This window comes from Astyanax mexicanus, chromosome 8 (genome assembly GCF_023375975.1).
Source record: "Astyanax mexicanus isolate ESR-SI-001 chromosome 8, AstMex3_surface, whole genome shotgun sequence".
In the NCBI taxonomy this organism is placed as follows: Eukaryota; Metazoa; Chordata; class Actinopteri; order Characiformes; family Acestrorhamphidae; genus Astyanax; species Astyanax mexicanus.
In genome coordinates this window covers 32,759,215-32,776,385 of record NC_064415.1, presented here as the reverse complement: position 1 = coordinate 32,776,385, position 17,171 = coordinate 32,759,215, and the positions used below count along the sequence as shown (strand labels likewise).

Below are 17,171 nucleotides of genomic sequence, written 5' to 3'. Positions count from 1 at the left end.
TAAAATCTTTTTTTTTTCATGCCAATGTTCGACACAGAGAGGGAATTACTAAAATGATGACATGATGAATTATGAATTATGACTTATAGTGATTTCTGGTGAGAATTCTTAATTTTGTTTTTTAAATATACAACTATATACAATATCAATCAAAAGTTGTTTTTCTTTATTTTAATTCTTTCTGCATTTTAGGTTAATACTAAAGTCATCCAAACTACAAAGAAAAAAAACAAGAAATTATTAAGTAAACAAAAATGTGTTAAATAAACCAGTATAGGTTTTATATTTTATATTCTTCAAAGTAGCACCGCATGCTTACATGACCTGGCTGGATTTTCATACTCAGCATTCTGAGGTACAGTTACTTGTAATAGCTTTCAGTTAACAGCTGTGCTGAACTTGTCAGGAATTAATGACTTGTATTTCTTAATGTTTCAAGAAATTAGTTGAGTTGTGAAGAGGTAGAGTTGGTATCAATGAATAGCTCTATTTGAGTAATGTTCTAATTCATATTATGGCAAGAACTATTCAACTACGTAAAGAAAAAAAATACTTTAAGAAATGAAGTTCGGTAAATCTGGATTTTTTTTTTACTTTGAAAGTATCCTCAAGTGCAGTCGTAAAAACATCAGAAATGTTATGATGAAACTGGCCCTCATCAGGACCGCCCCAAGAAAGGAAGACCAAGAGTTTCCTCTGTTGCACAGGATACGATCATCAGAGTTACCAGCTTTAGAAGCTTTAAGTTAACAGCACCCCCAGATAAGAGCACCTAAATTCTTCATAGAGTATTTTTAATTACGACATGATTAATTGTGTGTTCCTTCAAATTCAAATTCAAATTTGTGTAAAAGTATATGTAGATTCACAATGCCTTTCCAATATAACACAGTACTTAACTGTGAGTGATTGAGTGATCATCAACATTGTTCCCTCACCATAATAAAGCTTGTGTGGCCGAATGCAATCAAATCCTCATATAGAAGTGTTCCAAAATCTACTTTCCTGAGGTTGTAATCACTGCAAAGACAGGACAAACTCCCAATTAACTGATCTGAATAGAAATTCTGGATGAGAAGATGTCTACACAATTTCGGACACAAAGCATACGTAACATGAGTGTGCGTCCACATGCAGAACAAGAGATGGATTTTCCAGAGAAGCAGTTCTGAGTGGGAAGCATTGACTCATCCTCGTAGGCAGTTTGCGGGGGTACTTATGGGTCAGGTGAACATAGGTCAACATAGGCTAAACTGACAGTTTGTACCTTTAACTTTAACTTAAAACAATGGTATGATTTTACACTGGTAATATTTTAACCCTTTAACAGTCACTATAAAATACTTTTACTAGAAAATGCATGTAGAATTGTGTTTCTGATGTGTTCAGATGACCCAATCACCCCTACAGGAAGCAGATTTATAAATCAACAAGCTGATTTACTTGACCAGTTAGAGCTATTTTAGGTATGAACTAATGTGTATTAGAGAACAGTTACTGTAATACAACAGACCTAGAATATAATAAGGTTTACTATGCTAAATAAAAAAGAGAAATAGTAAGTAAGTAATATTTATTTATATAGCACTTTTCTAAGACAGAGCCACAAAGTGTTTTTCAATAAAATAATTAGAACATTAAAACATAAATAATGATAAAATACCAAAGTTTGGCACATTACCTATGATCACTCTCGACAGCCAAAAAGTAAAAGTGGGTTTTTTAAACGTTTTTTAAAAGATGCTTTAGATTCTGCGAGTCTGATATCTAAAGGTAGACTGTTCATAATTTAGGAGCACATACAGTAAAGGCACAATCTCCCTTTTGTTTCAGTTTAGTTCTAGGAACCACCAAAAGTCCCTTGTTACAGGATCTCAGAGACCTGTTGGTTATAAGGGGAACTTGCAGTTCATTGATGTATTCTGGTGCATCGCCATGTAGAGACTTAGAAAGTAAGAACTAACACCTTAAAATCCTAAATTTCACTGGCAACCAGTGAAGAGAGGCTGTTACTGGGCAAATGTGCTCTCTTTTTCTAGTTCTTGTTAACAGTCTGCATGTTGGACCACTTGGAGCCTTGCTAGAGTCCTTTGACAAAGGCCAGTAAATAAGGCATTGCAGTAGTCCAAGCGAGATGACACAAAAACATGAATAAGTCTCTTCTTTATCCTGAAATGACAACATCTGGCTGATCTTTGCAATATTTCTAGTTAGAAAAAACAGGACTGCACCAGCTTCTTAATATGCCCTGAAAACTGTAAATGAGCAGAAAATTGTCTATCAATTCAATTATAGCCTCATACATATTGTATATTCTTCTGAGTAAATTATGATGTTCACAGTTATTTATCTACCTATTAAATCAATGTACATCTTTGGCAACAAGTATTACTAGTTCATATTTTTTATCTATTTATTTAAAATAAAATGAGTAAATGGCTTTTAAAAATGTCAATCTAAAGGTAAAACATACAATTCAATCTAGCAGGGAACCTGGTTATATGATCAGTTATCTTGATCTAGCATTAATACTCAACTCTGCTTACTCTAACTGGGAACAGCGACCATAAAATCTGTTTTCTTATGTCAACTTTGTGTTACGTGGCTACCGTATTTTGTGCACTAGAAGGTGCAAAAAAAAATGTATGTATGAAATTTACCAGGTTGTAAGGAGAAGTAAAGTCACTCCGCTGAATGGGCAGCGTTATACAGGAGTTTCTGTTTAGTTCTCTAGCACCAAGACTGGAGCAGTATTAGCATTAGCTGCTAACTGTGCTAAGCGCTAGCTCTTCTGCCGTTCAGAGATGAGTATTATAGCCTGCTGCTAACCTTGGCTAGCACTGATGAAGCAGCATTAGCATTACCTGCTTACCACGCTAAGCATTAGCTCTTTCGCAGTTCAGAGGTGAGTATATAGGAGTAAAGCCTGCACGTTTATTGTGTTATAAAAAGCTATGTGGGACAAACTACAAGCTAATATCGCCCTGGCTCACTGGAACACTCAGGGTTCCTCAGTGTAGCTCTGTCAGGCAGTATTAGCCGCTAAGTGCGGCTAGACTAGCAAATCTAATGCTACTGTAAATAATCGAAAGCACTTTTCTCACTTTTCAGGAGAGAAATGTATGACTTAGCTCAGCTTTACAGGTCTCGAATTAGATGGAAAAATTGCAACACCCAGACACACAGAAACAGTTCGGAGGTGGCTGAGAAAAAGCTCCATTTAGCTTCTCCAAAAAACGAAAAGTCCCCCAGCTAGTGGCCTGTTTACAATGCAGCTTATCACTAAGTATATAGGAATGACCTTATTTCTTTTTGCTGACCTCAGTATTGACCATTGTGTTAAACTTCCTTGTTTGTTTACATTTTGGCTTTTAGCTGAATGAGCGAGAAGAGCCCATTAAGCTGGTATGTGGACTCTGGTATGTTTAATGCTGGTATGTTTAAAAGTTGTGGTAATGGTGGTGCGTTTGGAGAGGCGTCTTCCTAACAACTGGCTAATATTGATGCTTAAATTAACAGTGTTAATGTTAATATGACAATATAAAGCAGAAAACTGTCCATTCTACTAGATTGGTGTAAAAATGCTGTAAACCTCTGACAGAAAGTAGAACTTGCTGAAATAAAGTTAAAACTTTTTTAAGGATGCAAATATATTATTATATTAGTTTGCTATTATCATAATATTGTTTACTGCAATTGTTTTGGGGGCATTATATCATCCGAAAAAATATTGACAGCCTTAGTAATAGATTTATTAGTGTTTTACAAAAATTAGTGTCACCCTTACGCTCTGTGTAGGTGGGTCACTTACTATTTTTGATAAGTATATCTAAACATGGTTTATTAAATGGGTTCTTCAAAAAATAACCATAAATCGACCAATTCTGTGTCTTGATAGAAATCAGTTCTTTCTTTTTTTAAAAGAAAAAACCTGAAATGTGCTTTATTTATATTTCTTCATTTAATGTTTGGGTTTAATTTAAATGCCTTTTAAATGAATTACTGTCACATTTATCCTATTAAAGAAAAACACAACGGGCTGTTAAAATGGTAAAAGCAAGACATTCAATCTCTTTTTCATCACTTTTGTTAAAGCTAATGTCCGTAAGTTTTGGGATTTGGGGGATTTAGGGTCCTCTTTGGTCAGAATGGGTAGTCGCACCAAGCATGTGGAAGAACTGGCAGGTGTGATGCGGTCTCCTTTTAGAACGGATTAATCTGATTTCAGGTTATGTTCAGTCTGAGAGACAGAGAGAGAGAGAGATAGAGAGAGAGAGCTCAGTCAGAAACTTCACGCCTTCGTTTCTTTGGTTTTACTATGAGTAAATAAGCTACTGAGTCTCCAATGCTCTACCATCCGCCCATGTTTAGTAAAAACTAAGCCGGATCCTCTTTTAGAGGCTATACGTGTGATGTAAGTACGTAAAGATGCGTGACGTGGCCAGAAGAACTCCCGCAAAAAGCAACCCAAAATCCCAGTTTTTAGAATGAATATATTGCACTTAGCAGGGAAGGTCGTTTCAGCACACTGGTACCATTAAACACAATATTTTATCTCTTCTCCACTCAGAAATGCTTCTGCTTTCAGCTTAGAAGTGAAATAATATGGACTGCCACTTTAAAGAATTTAGTTTAAATTGAAAAATGAAATATATATATATATATATATATATATATATATATATAATACAACTAAACTTCATCTTCTCATACCCCCCCCCCCCCCCTCTCTCTCCCTCTCTCTCTGCGCACACTGCTGGGAGCTGAGATGAGTGGAGAGTGGTAGGAGTAGAATGTAGATCACCAACCCCTACTTACCACCCCACAACCCTTCTAGTTCTTTGATTGGTTAAACACAAGCCCACAGGCATGATACGAGTCTGACTTATTTGCTAATAGCTGAAAAGCATCTGACTCTGAATCACCTCCAGCAAAGTTAAACATCTTCAACTGGTCGTTCTCATGCACTTGTGAAAACTGATGCCCTAGATGAGTCATTTAAATAACAGGCAGAAAACAATGGACTTACAGAAAAAAACTGTGTATGTAGCTCATAATATTGATTTTATAGAATATGCATGTATCTGTACTTTCACAATCACTTTTCTATACTTTCAGTGAGTTGTTTTTTTAAATAAATATTTTTACTGAGATTTCGTACTGATTTTAAACAAAGATTTCTATATCAAGATTGGCATAGGTATGACCAGAATAAGCAAAGGAGGGCACTTCCTTGCTATAACAATTATTTCACATTACCAGATAGTTAGGACATGCAATAAGAAATAGATTCATGTAATAAATAATGTAGAAAAAAACTAATGTAGAAAACCTATTAGATTTGAGCAAATAGATAATCAGATAAAACAGATAATGAAAAAAAGGTTTAATTAAGACGTACAGCTAAATGCTAATATATGGCATTTGTTCTATTGCTTAATATGTCAGATTCACACTACACAATATTAGCACTGACGACAGGGGTTGAAAAGTGAAGCCACTACGTCTTTTACGCCCTCTGGTGTCTCCAGTACAACTTTTAACCGCTCCCATTTCCACTCAACTGAATGAGAGATGGCGGAATATTTAATCTAAAATTACACATCCAGGATTTTTTTTGGAAGTTGGGTTCTGTACATTCTACAAGCCCCCCTCCTGTGCTAATAACCCCCAGTGGTTTTCTTTACAGTTAATACGTTTTATAGGAGTTACTCAAGTTTCAAATTGATTGACAGGGAGCCTGAGCGTGAACGTGAACGGCTCAGTTGCAGAGGAAGCTCACAGTCAGATCTTTCTGAGTATTGGATTTTACTGTTAAAAAATTAGATTTCTGAAGTAAAGTAATGGCTTGTTCAGCAGTTCACTGTTGTAACAGACCCTTAAGGAATTCTCTGCATTTTTTTTCGATAAGTGGATAATTTCCCTCCATCATTTCATTAGTATTCATACTTTGTTCTTCTCCCTTTTAGTATCTAGGTTAGGTTTTTAACCTAGCGTTAGGTACTTAATGCTAGCTAACTAGTTAACTAGGTTAGCTAAGTTAAGTTACTTGTTTAGTTAAAATTCTGGTTTTGGTAAATGGCAGGTCCGCTGACTGTGCACGTCCCAAAGGGGGAGGACAGGGTTTGGGCAGTCAAATGGCCCTGCCTCCCACCTCTGCCGACCCAGTTCTGGCTCCAATTTGTCTCTACTGCTCAAGTGCACGCAAGATGGCAGCTTCCATTTCGGTCATATTTTGGCTTCAAAATGCCGTAATGAGAGTGAATTGTGACACCCTGTCCATATTTATATAGAATCTATGGTTCCGCCTGTGTTTCAGTCATGGAGTATGTTAACTACATCTACTAAAAGATTCCCAATGTAAAAACAAGACAAATTGTGTAGTGATCTGACAACTCATTATTAGGCATTAGCTACGTTAGCCTCATAGCCAGAGATGTGTAGTAACAAAGTTGAACTACTTCGCTACTATACTTAAGAACTAAAATGCTGTATCTGTACTTTACTTAAGTATTAATTTTTCCTCCTACTTCCACTTTTACTTCACTACATATTTTCACTGAGTGTAATACTTTTACTCTGAAACATTTTTCACATGCTGCATCGTTACTCGTTACCAGGGGCATCACCAACACTTTTTAGGGGCTCAGGAACCACCAATGATAATCTACGTTCTCTCCGCTGAGATAACAAAGCTTCAGAAAGTATTTTTTTACAGAAATATTTAAACATGTTTTATCTTCTTATGCACTGAAAATATGTTTTTAAAAAAGTAACACAGCTGTCCCCTGTGCATAATAGATTGTGGGTCTGATTTGAATCTAAATGATTATATTTTTTCTGATATGACACACTCACCCCTCCTGGAAACACTTCTCAAATTGCTGGGTGGCTGCTGTCATATGTATACAGGGAATATGTAAGGAATTACCGCCCACAGTGGACAACACAGCGGTTTGTAATGATTGTCATTGGCTGTGACTGGCAGGAGAGGCCCCTCCCACATATCCTGCATGTCATTGCAGCGTTCCTGTCCAATGATTTCTTGCATATCAGCGAATGTTTAATAAATATTACAATTCTGAAATATGTATAGTAACTGGATTGTACAAAAATGTATTTACTAATAAAATCTAAAAAAAAATAATAATAATAATAATAAAACTATATTAAAAATGCTATGTTCTAGGCCTAAATTCGAAATACCTTTATTTCAATTATTTCACAAGTTCATGGGGAAAGCTTTGATTGAAAATTGAGCTTCAAAAAACTGTAATGGTATAATCAGGTCACTGGACTGTTATGACAGGACAATTTCAAAACAGTGCCTTTTTCATAGCAGCTGAACAGTTACTGGAAGCAGAGCTATTTCAGGAGGCCCATTCCAGAAGACTGTTGTTGCACTGTTATGTGGTCTGTTGGTCAAATATGCCATTAAGTATTCTACAACAGCCCCGTTACATTCCTTTTTATCACTGCACCGCCATATCTCACTTTATAATGACATAATGTGTACTGAACCAACAAACGGACAAACGGAGTCTTAAGAACTGTAAAAAAAAAAAAAATAAATCATGTACAGAGGAGCACAGAATGTACGTGCTCACCAACTCGACTAATACTAGTTATTATACTAATTTTACAGCATCTGTAATACTGAATTGAAACTAAAGCCAGAATTTTGCTTACATAGAAAACATGGAACTGGCCACCAGTGAGGAGGCTAAACATCACAGCACTGCAATCTACATGTGCTGCAGAATTGATAGGACCAACATATTAGTACAATTAATCAAACAATAATCAAAGACACATGGAACAGGACCCATACATAAAAATCCTCTGCTATTTAGACAAATGATAGTGAGTAAAAAGTTTAAATACACCTTAAATTCAGTAGATTGTAGATTAAATTCATATATAAAGAAACACATATCTATAAAGAAAAACTATAAAGAAAATCGTTAAGAATTATTTAGTTACAAAAAAGTGTTAAACAAACTACAATAAGTTTTATATTTTAGATTCCTCAAAATAAACACTTGGCTGAATTAAATAAGCAAATGATTTTACCTAAAATTACTTTTTTATTACTTAAATATTACTACAATGTTTAGTATAAGCATACTATTACTATGCTTATCTTCTCATCACTGTTCCTTTGAATAATATGGCCTATTCAGATTTGCGTTGTTCGTCTACAGTCATAATACAAATACGACAGAAGTTTTTCCACTCTGAGCTGTTGCCATACAACATGATTGACAGGCAAGCAGATCAGCCTCCTGCTGGGTGGTCCAATACATATGTTTTTCTCCAATTTCCAGATCCTGAGGCAGCAATAGAGACCCGATTTCCCTATCAGAGAGGACAACTATCCCAAATATTACAAAAAGTGTGATGCACAACCTTGATTGGCTTACTGCATTAATATTACAGATTATTGCACAGACTTAAGACTGGTCAAACTGGTCAAAATTGTAATTATGCTGAAGTTGAAGATACCCTTTGATGTGCTAAGGAAAATTATGATGTACTGTGATGTCATTTGTCCTGATAACAACTGCGTATTACCATACTTCCCGTCTTCAGCACTGTTTACCCAAACACACACTTACAGTATATAAGCGTGATGAGAAATGATAGGAAACCAGCTCACATCCATCTTTTAGCTGTGTTGTGGTTTATGAGACTAAGAGTGTGTGTGTGTGTGTGTGTGTATGTGTGTGTTACCGTTCCTAAAAAGGCAGAAGCATTCCTGCAGAGGTTTGTCTCGAGGAGTGGAGCAGCAGGTCAAAGCAACAAAGACCAGACGCCTCCCAGACCATAAACACAGTGTTCCTACTGCAGATTTCTGCTCTATGGCATACACACACACTCATGCATACAAACATTCACACCCATAACACACACACACTCTCAGAGGAAAACATACATCACCTTTTCTGCTAGTTCTGTTGTTCTGTGCCAGTCAGCCCACTGTGTGGTGTGTGTCGTTACTGACCTGAAGAGCATGATCTAACCATCACCCAAAGCTTCTACTCTGCTTATGTAACTGCAGGTAGGAGTTTCAAAAGCAGCTAAAAATGCTTGATCGCCCACACTGTATCATCATCTATGCGTATCAGCTCACACTCACACAGCAAATAACAAACAGACAGAGAGAGAGAGAGAGAGAGAGAGAGAGAGAGAGAGAGAGAGAGAGAGAGAAAGTGATTATCAGTGTAGTTTAAGTAACGCAAAACTGTTTCAACTGTAATTAACTGAAAACTACTGGTCATTAGATATGGAACCACAAGGTGATGTTTGTTTAGAATTATCTAAGACTTTTACTGTCCATAATCCACTGCTTAATGTCAAGACCTAAAATTCACTATGCACACTATAACGGTGTATCAAGGGGTGCTTTGTAAAAAAAAAAAAACAATTTTTTAATTTTGAAATGATTAAAAATTCCTAAAAAAAAAAATCTATTTAAAATGCGTATAAGCAGCGGCAGGTTCTTCATTACGGTGTTGGGGCGACGTTCCACCAAAATGTTTCTAGCACATTAAACCAGTGTTAAACTCGCTGGGACTATTCTAGTCAGACAGTCCTGCCTCTAAATATCATAGACCACTCGACAAGTCCCGCTACTTTTTGGGCAATTTGCATCGTTTGCATGTTTTTTCAGAGTTTCAATCTCTGCAATGAAAGTTTGGTTGCCATGGTTACTTCTCAGTGACATACTGCTCCGAAGTGCCTCAGTGCCTGACACGAGACTGAAGCCACAGGCCATGCTTTCCATGAGTTGGGAACTAGTAAGAGGGAGATTAATCACTCTACTGTTTTAAAATACTGATGAGACACATTTTAATACAACTGAGTGTGTAATTGCACTTATTGTATTTCCTTGACAGTTTAATTTGGTGTAATTTATTTCATGCACATCAGCCCTGAAGCCCATATTTATTCTGTATCTGCTTCACCTAAAAAAAAATACTGTCTAATGAAGACTGATATAAATGATTGGTGTGAAGGCTTTATTAGTTTTTTTGATTAATGGTAAAGTTGGTAATGTTTATCTTTATTTTATTTCAGTTATTTGCGTAAATTGACAGATGTTGCTTTTGATAAACAGTTGATTGACAGTAAGGAACCTCAAGGTATAGTTTTAAATAAGTATTCTATTTGTTTACATCGACCATTTAAATCGAAGAATCGTTCCTGAACTGAAAATAATTTTTTAATTGAATCGTGACCCCAAAAAAATCTGAAATGAATGACAGTGAGAGATTTGCACCCCTATCCAAAACGCCTCTTTGTAGCGACACTCCGTAACAACACTACGTAATGCCATTCTGCAATGCCACTACCTAATGTCGTTCTGTAACGCCATTCCATGACGTTATTTCGTAGCGCAACTTCGTAACTGCGCCACTTGGTAACGCCACTTCGTAACGCATTATGTCTTACATGACTCACATTCATTTCCCCCCAGTGATGTCCCGATAACATCCTGTAGGTCCAGACTGGGAGGCTGTTCTAGACAAACTTGAACAGGTCAGGTATACTAGTTTGAGCCTGATCTACACAGATTCTTTAAGGTGTGTCTGAAAACTATCCAAACCAAAAAGGATATTTACAAAAACTATTAACATGTTACATAAGCACCACCAAATAATGCATTTCAGGGCGGAGCCTGAACAGCTGAACTGAGGCTCCATTCGTCAGTCTGATGGAACAGTGAGAAACCACCAAGCTAAATCATCTTACCTGACGCACAAAGCTGTTATTTGTGGTATCTGAAGATGTACTTCCATCCGAACCTTTAAATCTCCCCTTTCTCCTCATTTTCCTCCCATGAGACTGCAGAGTGAAAAAATAAGCAGTAATGAAATTAGTCACAGTCACTCACATGGAAAATGAATAAATGCAATAATTGCAAGTGTTTTTTGAGAATGTGGTCTGTGGAAGTTGATTTTGTGTGACCATCATTCTCGGTCTCTCTCATACACATGCAAAGCAGGCCGTGCTGGACATTTCTCAGTGATCATACTGTAACTCAAATGGAGGTCGGAGCAGCTCACGTGTCACCAATGGCAACAGCAAAACATTCCTGATCACTAAAGTGATTTTTTTTTTAAACAGTGCATTCCCTGAGGCCATGTAAAGCATGGTCGTGAAGGCTGCCAGTCTGTCTGTTTCTAAGAGACCAGCCAACTAGAGTGGGTAATGTTTATTTTAGCACTGTCCACTCCAGAACAAAAGTTCAGACAAAGAGAGAGAGAGGAAGCAGAGAATAGGAGAAAAGAATGAAAGATGAGAGAAAAGGGAGGAAAAAAGGGGTCAAACAACAAGAAAAGAGAGAGAGAAAGACAGCAAGTAGGGTGGGAATTGGGCAATATGACTATAAAATAATATTTTAATATTTTCGTGTATTTTTGCGATAAAGACGTTCTTGTTAATATGATTATAACATATGCAGTGTGATTAAAAATACTAAATAGAGTGCTTTCAAGAACATCATCATACCAAGATATGAAGTTTTTATCACGCTAAATTGTTTGCCAATTTTATTGCAAGTGATACGATACGGCACACACCTAATAGACAGATAGACCCCATTCACACCTTTTCACTTTTTGCGTCTTAAATATCAGGATTATACCAAAACCCCTCCCAGTACAACTACTAATCACATAAAGTGTCCAGGTGTAAACAGGGTTGCAAAGACAAGACAAAACAGAGAAAAGAGAAAGGAGAGAAAGCCTTTAGAATAGGGGTGTCCAAACTTTTTGTTGGGGGCCAGAAGGAGAAATATATTTGAAGTCACACTCTGTAATAAAACAAATCATGAAATATTCCACTTTAAATAAAACTTTTTTTCCTGACTATTTCATTTACACGCCATTTTACTTGACTTACTATCATTATCTTTGACAGTGTTGTGTAAACTAAGATTTTTCAAATTGATGTTTAATTTCATGATGTCTCTTAATATTAAACTCCTTAATTACGGCAACTTTTAGACTCTTTGGCCTATTTTTCTGCGCTAGAAATGCGCACCCTCTCCGCTTTTAGACTCTTTGGCCCGTTTTTCTGCGCTAGAAATGCGCACTCTCTCCGCTTTTAGACTCTTTGGCCCGTTTTTCTGCGCTAGAAATGCGCACTCTCTCCGCTTTTAGACGCTTGGGCCCGTTTGTCTGCGCTAGAAATGCGCACCCTCTCTGCTTTTAGACTCTTTGGCCCATTTGTCTGCGCTAGAAATGCGCACTCTATCCGCTTTTAGACTCTTTGGCCGGGTTGTCTGCGCTAGAAATGCGCACCCTCTCCGCTTTTAGACTCTTTGGCCCATTTTTCTGAGCTACAAATGCGCACTCTATCCGCTTTTAGACTCTTTGGCCGGGTTGTCTGCGCTAGAAATGCGCACCCTCTCCGCTTTTAGACTCTTTGGCCCATTTTTCTGAGCTACAAATGCGCACTCTCTCCGCTTTTAGACTCTTTTGCCCCGCCTACGCTTATATACTCTTTGGCACGTTTTTCTGCGCTAGAAATACGCACTCTCTCCGCTTTTAGACTCTTTTGCCCCGTGTTTCTGCGCTAGAAATGCGCACTCTGTCTGCATTTAGACTCTTTTGCCCCGTTGTTCTGCGCTAGAAATGCGCACCCTCTCCGCTTTTAGACTTTTTATGACACCTAGCGTTCAAACGTTGAATCTCACATTATAAAAACCTGCTTAACAGCGGGCCAACTTTCATTCTATTTCTAAAATACCTCGCGGGCCGCTCCAAAAAAGGAAACGGGCCGCAAATGCCCCACGGGCCGTTTGGACACCCCTGCTCTAGAACATATATTTTCAGCTTTTGCTTGTTTGACATCTTGTTCATCCTATACATCTCAGATATCATTATGCTGTTCCATTAGTGTATTACTGTGGCACGCAGCCATACATGCCCAAACCATGCCACTCCCACCACCATGTTTCACAGACATCTGGACATACTGCCCTCTGTATTTTCTGTTTTTTGAAGTCTTTTGCAGATACACACCTACCTCCTAAATATACATTAACAGACAGCCAATTGACAGTTTATTTCTCCCAAATAAGATTCAAGACATTTGATTTTAGTAATCCCAAAATTTACGGATAGGTAACCCCAAGTTTGTTCTCTCATGGTTTTATTTTTATTTTCTGTTCTTACAATAGCTTCTTTGACTTTCACTGGCACAGATTGATATATAGGCCGAGAGACGATTAGACAAACATATAGATATGTTTCTGCTGTACACTAAAAAAACATTTGGGTTTGACATTAAAAGATGACACAAATATGAGACAAAGGATAAACATTTTAGCCCTTATTGCCCTATTTTACCACACATCTCACTACCACCACACACCGTACTACCCACCTCACTACCACTACGATCATCACTACCACACACCTCATTGCCACACGTCCCACTACCACCACCTCATTACCACACACCTTACTACCCCATACCTTAATACTACTCATCATTACCACCAGACTCATCACTACCACCACAATCATCACTACCACACACCTCACTACCACTACAATCATCACTACCACACACCTCATTGCCACACATCCCACTACCTCCACAATCATCACTACCACACACCTCACTACCACCACAATCATCACTACCACACACCTCATTACCACACATCTCACTACCTCCACAATCATCACTACCACACACCTCACTACGCCAAACCTTACTATTACTCATCACTACCACCAGACTACCACACACCTCATTATCACCACACTCCTCACTACCACACATCTCACAATCACACCTCACTACCCCAAACCTTACTACTACTCATCATTACCACACATCTCACTACCACCACACACCTTACTACCCCCACACTCATTACTACCACACACCTCATTACCACACATCTCACTACCACCACACACCTTACTACCCCAAACCTCACTACCACTTCAATCATCACTACCACACACCCCATTGCCACACATCCCACTACCACCACACACCTCACTACCACACACCTCAATACTAATCATTACCACCAGACTCATCACTACCACCACAATCATCACTACCACACACTGGTAATCAACATTACCACACATCTCACTACCACCACACACCGTACTACCCCAAACCTCACTACCACACACCTCACTACCACTACGATCATCACTACCACACACCTCATTGCCACACGTCCCACTACCCACCACCTCACTACCACACACCTTACTACCCCATACCTTAATACTACTCATCATTACCACCAGACTCATCACTACCACGACAATCATCACTACCACACACCTCATTACCACACATCTCACTACCACCACACACCTTACTACCCCAAACCTCACTACCACACACCTCACTACCACTACAATCATCACTACCACACACCTCACTACCACCACAATCATCACTACCACACACCTCATTACCACACATCTCACTACCTCCACAATCATCACTACCATACACCTCACTACGCCAAACCTTACTATTACTCATCACTACCACCAGACCTATCACTACCACACACCTCATTATCACCACACTCCTCACTACCACACATCTCACAATCACACCTCACTGCCACCATACATATTACTGCCCCACACCTCACTGCCACACTCATCACCGGTCTAAACTGGTTTCCTCTTCTCAGTCAGTTCTGAACTGATAAAGACTCTGGAGCCCTCCCTACCTGCACCGCGGGGTTCTCCACTCCGTCCAGATGTTTCTCCACCGAGTTTGAGGGTGTTTTGGGCATGCTGGTTAAAACCATTGGACAGAGTGTGGAGAGGAGCGGTCAGACAGGGCGGCTGAAGGCAGGTTTAAAGGCCGGTTCTGTAGTTATCTCTCAGTCCGCCGGTGAGAGAAGAGTGTGGAAAAGTTTACAAGCAGACTCTCAGACTGAACCCGCCCCCCGGCTTCAGCTCAGCCAGCATAACCGAGCGGCTTTGAGAGGAGCACGCGCTGTGGAGAGAGACAGGAGCGCGCGCTGCCGCTTATGAGGGTCCGAAGCGCCGCGCGTGGACTCCCCCGCCTCTCCATTCCGCTCACGCGCACAGCAGAGCCGAGTTTAGAAACGCGTGGAGTTTAGAGTCTGTGAATCTGTGAAGGGGCGGAGTTATAAAGACCATCATAAGCGTCTTATTACATTAGCTGAGACTAACGAAGCCCCTAACCTTCAGGTTTAAAAGATTCTAAAAAAAAAAAAAAAAACTTAAAAAAAATGATCAGTTTTTTTTATGTACGAAGTTTAATCTTTTTGAAAACTGACATGACCAATTAAAAATATATATTTGAATAATTTTGAAAATTGACTTGGCATTTCAACGTTGAATAAACGTTGAACCAACGTTAATCAACGTAGATGTTATGGTTGAATCAACGTTGATTTTGAAAAGTGAATCAACGTTGATATAGCAACGTTGTTTTAATGTCATACATTCAACATTTAATAAACCATAGCTCACTAAAACTAGAAAATCCTATGGTTTACAAAGTGTTAACAATAAACTTACACCACTGTAGTAAAGCTGAGTATAAAGAAAGTTACTCATGCCAATCTGATTTAACATCTGATCTCAAAAACACTAAAACAGTAAAACTATTAAAACAAGATGATTATGTTAAATTAAAAAGCAGTTCGTGCAAATAGAAGTAAAACACTTTTTCATTTCTCCATCCAACCGTTTGTAGAAATGATATGGTGATGAAATTTAAAATGCTGATTCAAAAGGCAGAAGGTTGAGGACATTATGTTGATTCAATGTTAAAATTTCAACGTTAGCACAACCATTGAACATTAAATGTTTATTCAACGTTGTTTCAACGTTGAAACAACACAGTACATTGTTTCAGTCATATTTCAACTACAGTTCAACGTTAAAGGTCGGTTGTGTGCGAGCTGGGACGTTTTAAAATAGACTTGAAATACTTTAAAAAATGATTTGAATCTTTTAAAAAAACAGACTTGAAAAACTTTTTGTTTTTTTTAAATGATCCAAATCTTTTTAAAAATTCATTTGGCAAATACAAAAAAAAACAACAACATTCAAATCTTTGTGAAAATTGACTTGACTTGACATTCCAATACATTTGCAATACATTTGCATTAAGAGCATTTAAGAAATATGGGGGCTGATGTTAAGAGAGTTAGAAGTTCAGAGTTGACATGAAAAAGTATTCAAAGGATTAGGTTAGGGTAAAAGTGCCTTAAAAGTGCCATCACTTGAGTCTGTTTTACCTTTTTTTGCATGTATCTTTGACTGAAGACTGTTTCCTTGACTTTTTTTCTCCCATCAGTTTCTACCAATGCTGATACTCCCAGGCAGTGGCAGATGTAGGATTTGTTTTAAGTAAGGGCCACAAGGGCCACAGTAATAATAGAGGAGCCAGGTATTATTTAACCAGTCTCACCATGTTCAAACAAAAATGTAATTTAAAAGTTAATTTTGTGCCAATTTTGTTTTTCATTATTATTTGCATATGGACTTTGTCAGTCTTTGCTTTTATTTATGTGTTTTTGTGTATTTTATTTAGACTTTGCTTCTGGAATCTATTTTATGCTTATGTATGTATAATCTGTAATTTTGATTTGATATTTTATATATGTTTAAACTTTTGGCACAAAATTACCAATGTTACATGATTTTTTGCTGTATATAGAGTAAAATAATCTCAAACACAATAAATCCTGCATTTTATTCATTTTTAAAAAATGTTTTACTTTTTTATAAAATGTCAGTTCAACATCTAATAACATCTCTCCTAAATAAGATGTAATCATGCTGGACATTCTTAATTGGCGTTTGGACATGAAATTGCATCAACCTATAATCTGATGTTTAGGACAGATGAGTAAAAAGGGCACTTCAGGGGGCCAATTAGATTTCAATCTGGGCCATTACGTACCAACAATCACGCCACACTCAGAATCACATTTTCTCTTCTTATTGTTAGTTTTACCTTTAACTAAAACTGCCAGGCTATATCTGCTGACACACAAATGGCTGATGCAATAATTAGATAAATGAGCTGATTTGGAGACACAGCTCTGGAAAAAATAAGAGATTGCTTAAAATGATGAGTTTTTTTATTTTACCAAATTAAAAACCTCTGGAATATAATCAAGAGGACAA

The 17,171-nt window shown here is 37.7% G+C and overlaps 1 protein-coding gene across 3 annotated transcripts in view; it reads right to left on the bottom strand.

Annotated features, from left to right (window-relative positions):
- The window catches only part of cacnb2a (calcium channel, voltage-dependent, beta 2a), a 138,461-nt gene extending 123,428 nt beyond the window's left edge, over positions 1–15,033 (bottom strand). For 2 of the 3 annotated variants that reach the window (XM_049483196.1, XM_049483198.1), the window contains exons 1-2: positions 14,729–15,033; positions 10,756–10,848 (exon numbers count right to left, since the gene is read on the bottom strand). In XM_049483196.1, coding sequence (XP_049339153.1) covers positions 10,756–10,848; positions 14,729–14,809 — 174 coding nt within the window. In that variant the 5' untranslated portion in view covers positions 14,810–15,033. The remainder of the gene's footprint in view (positions 1–10,755; positions 10,849–14,728) is intronic. The other variant, XM_049483197.1, reaches the window with a different exon arrangement.
- Between the last annotated feature and the right edge of the window lie 2,138 nt (positions 15,034–17,171).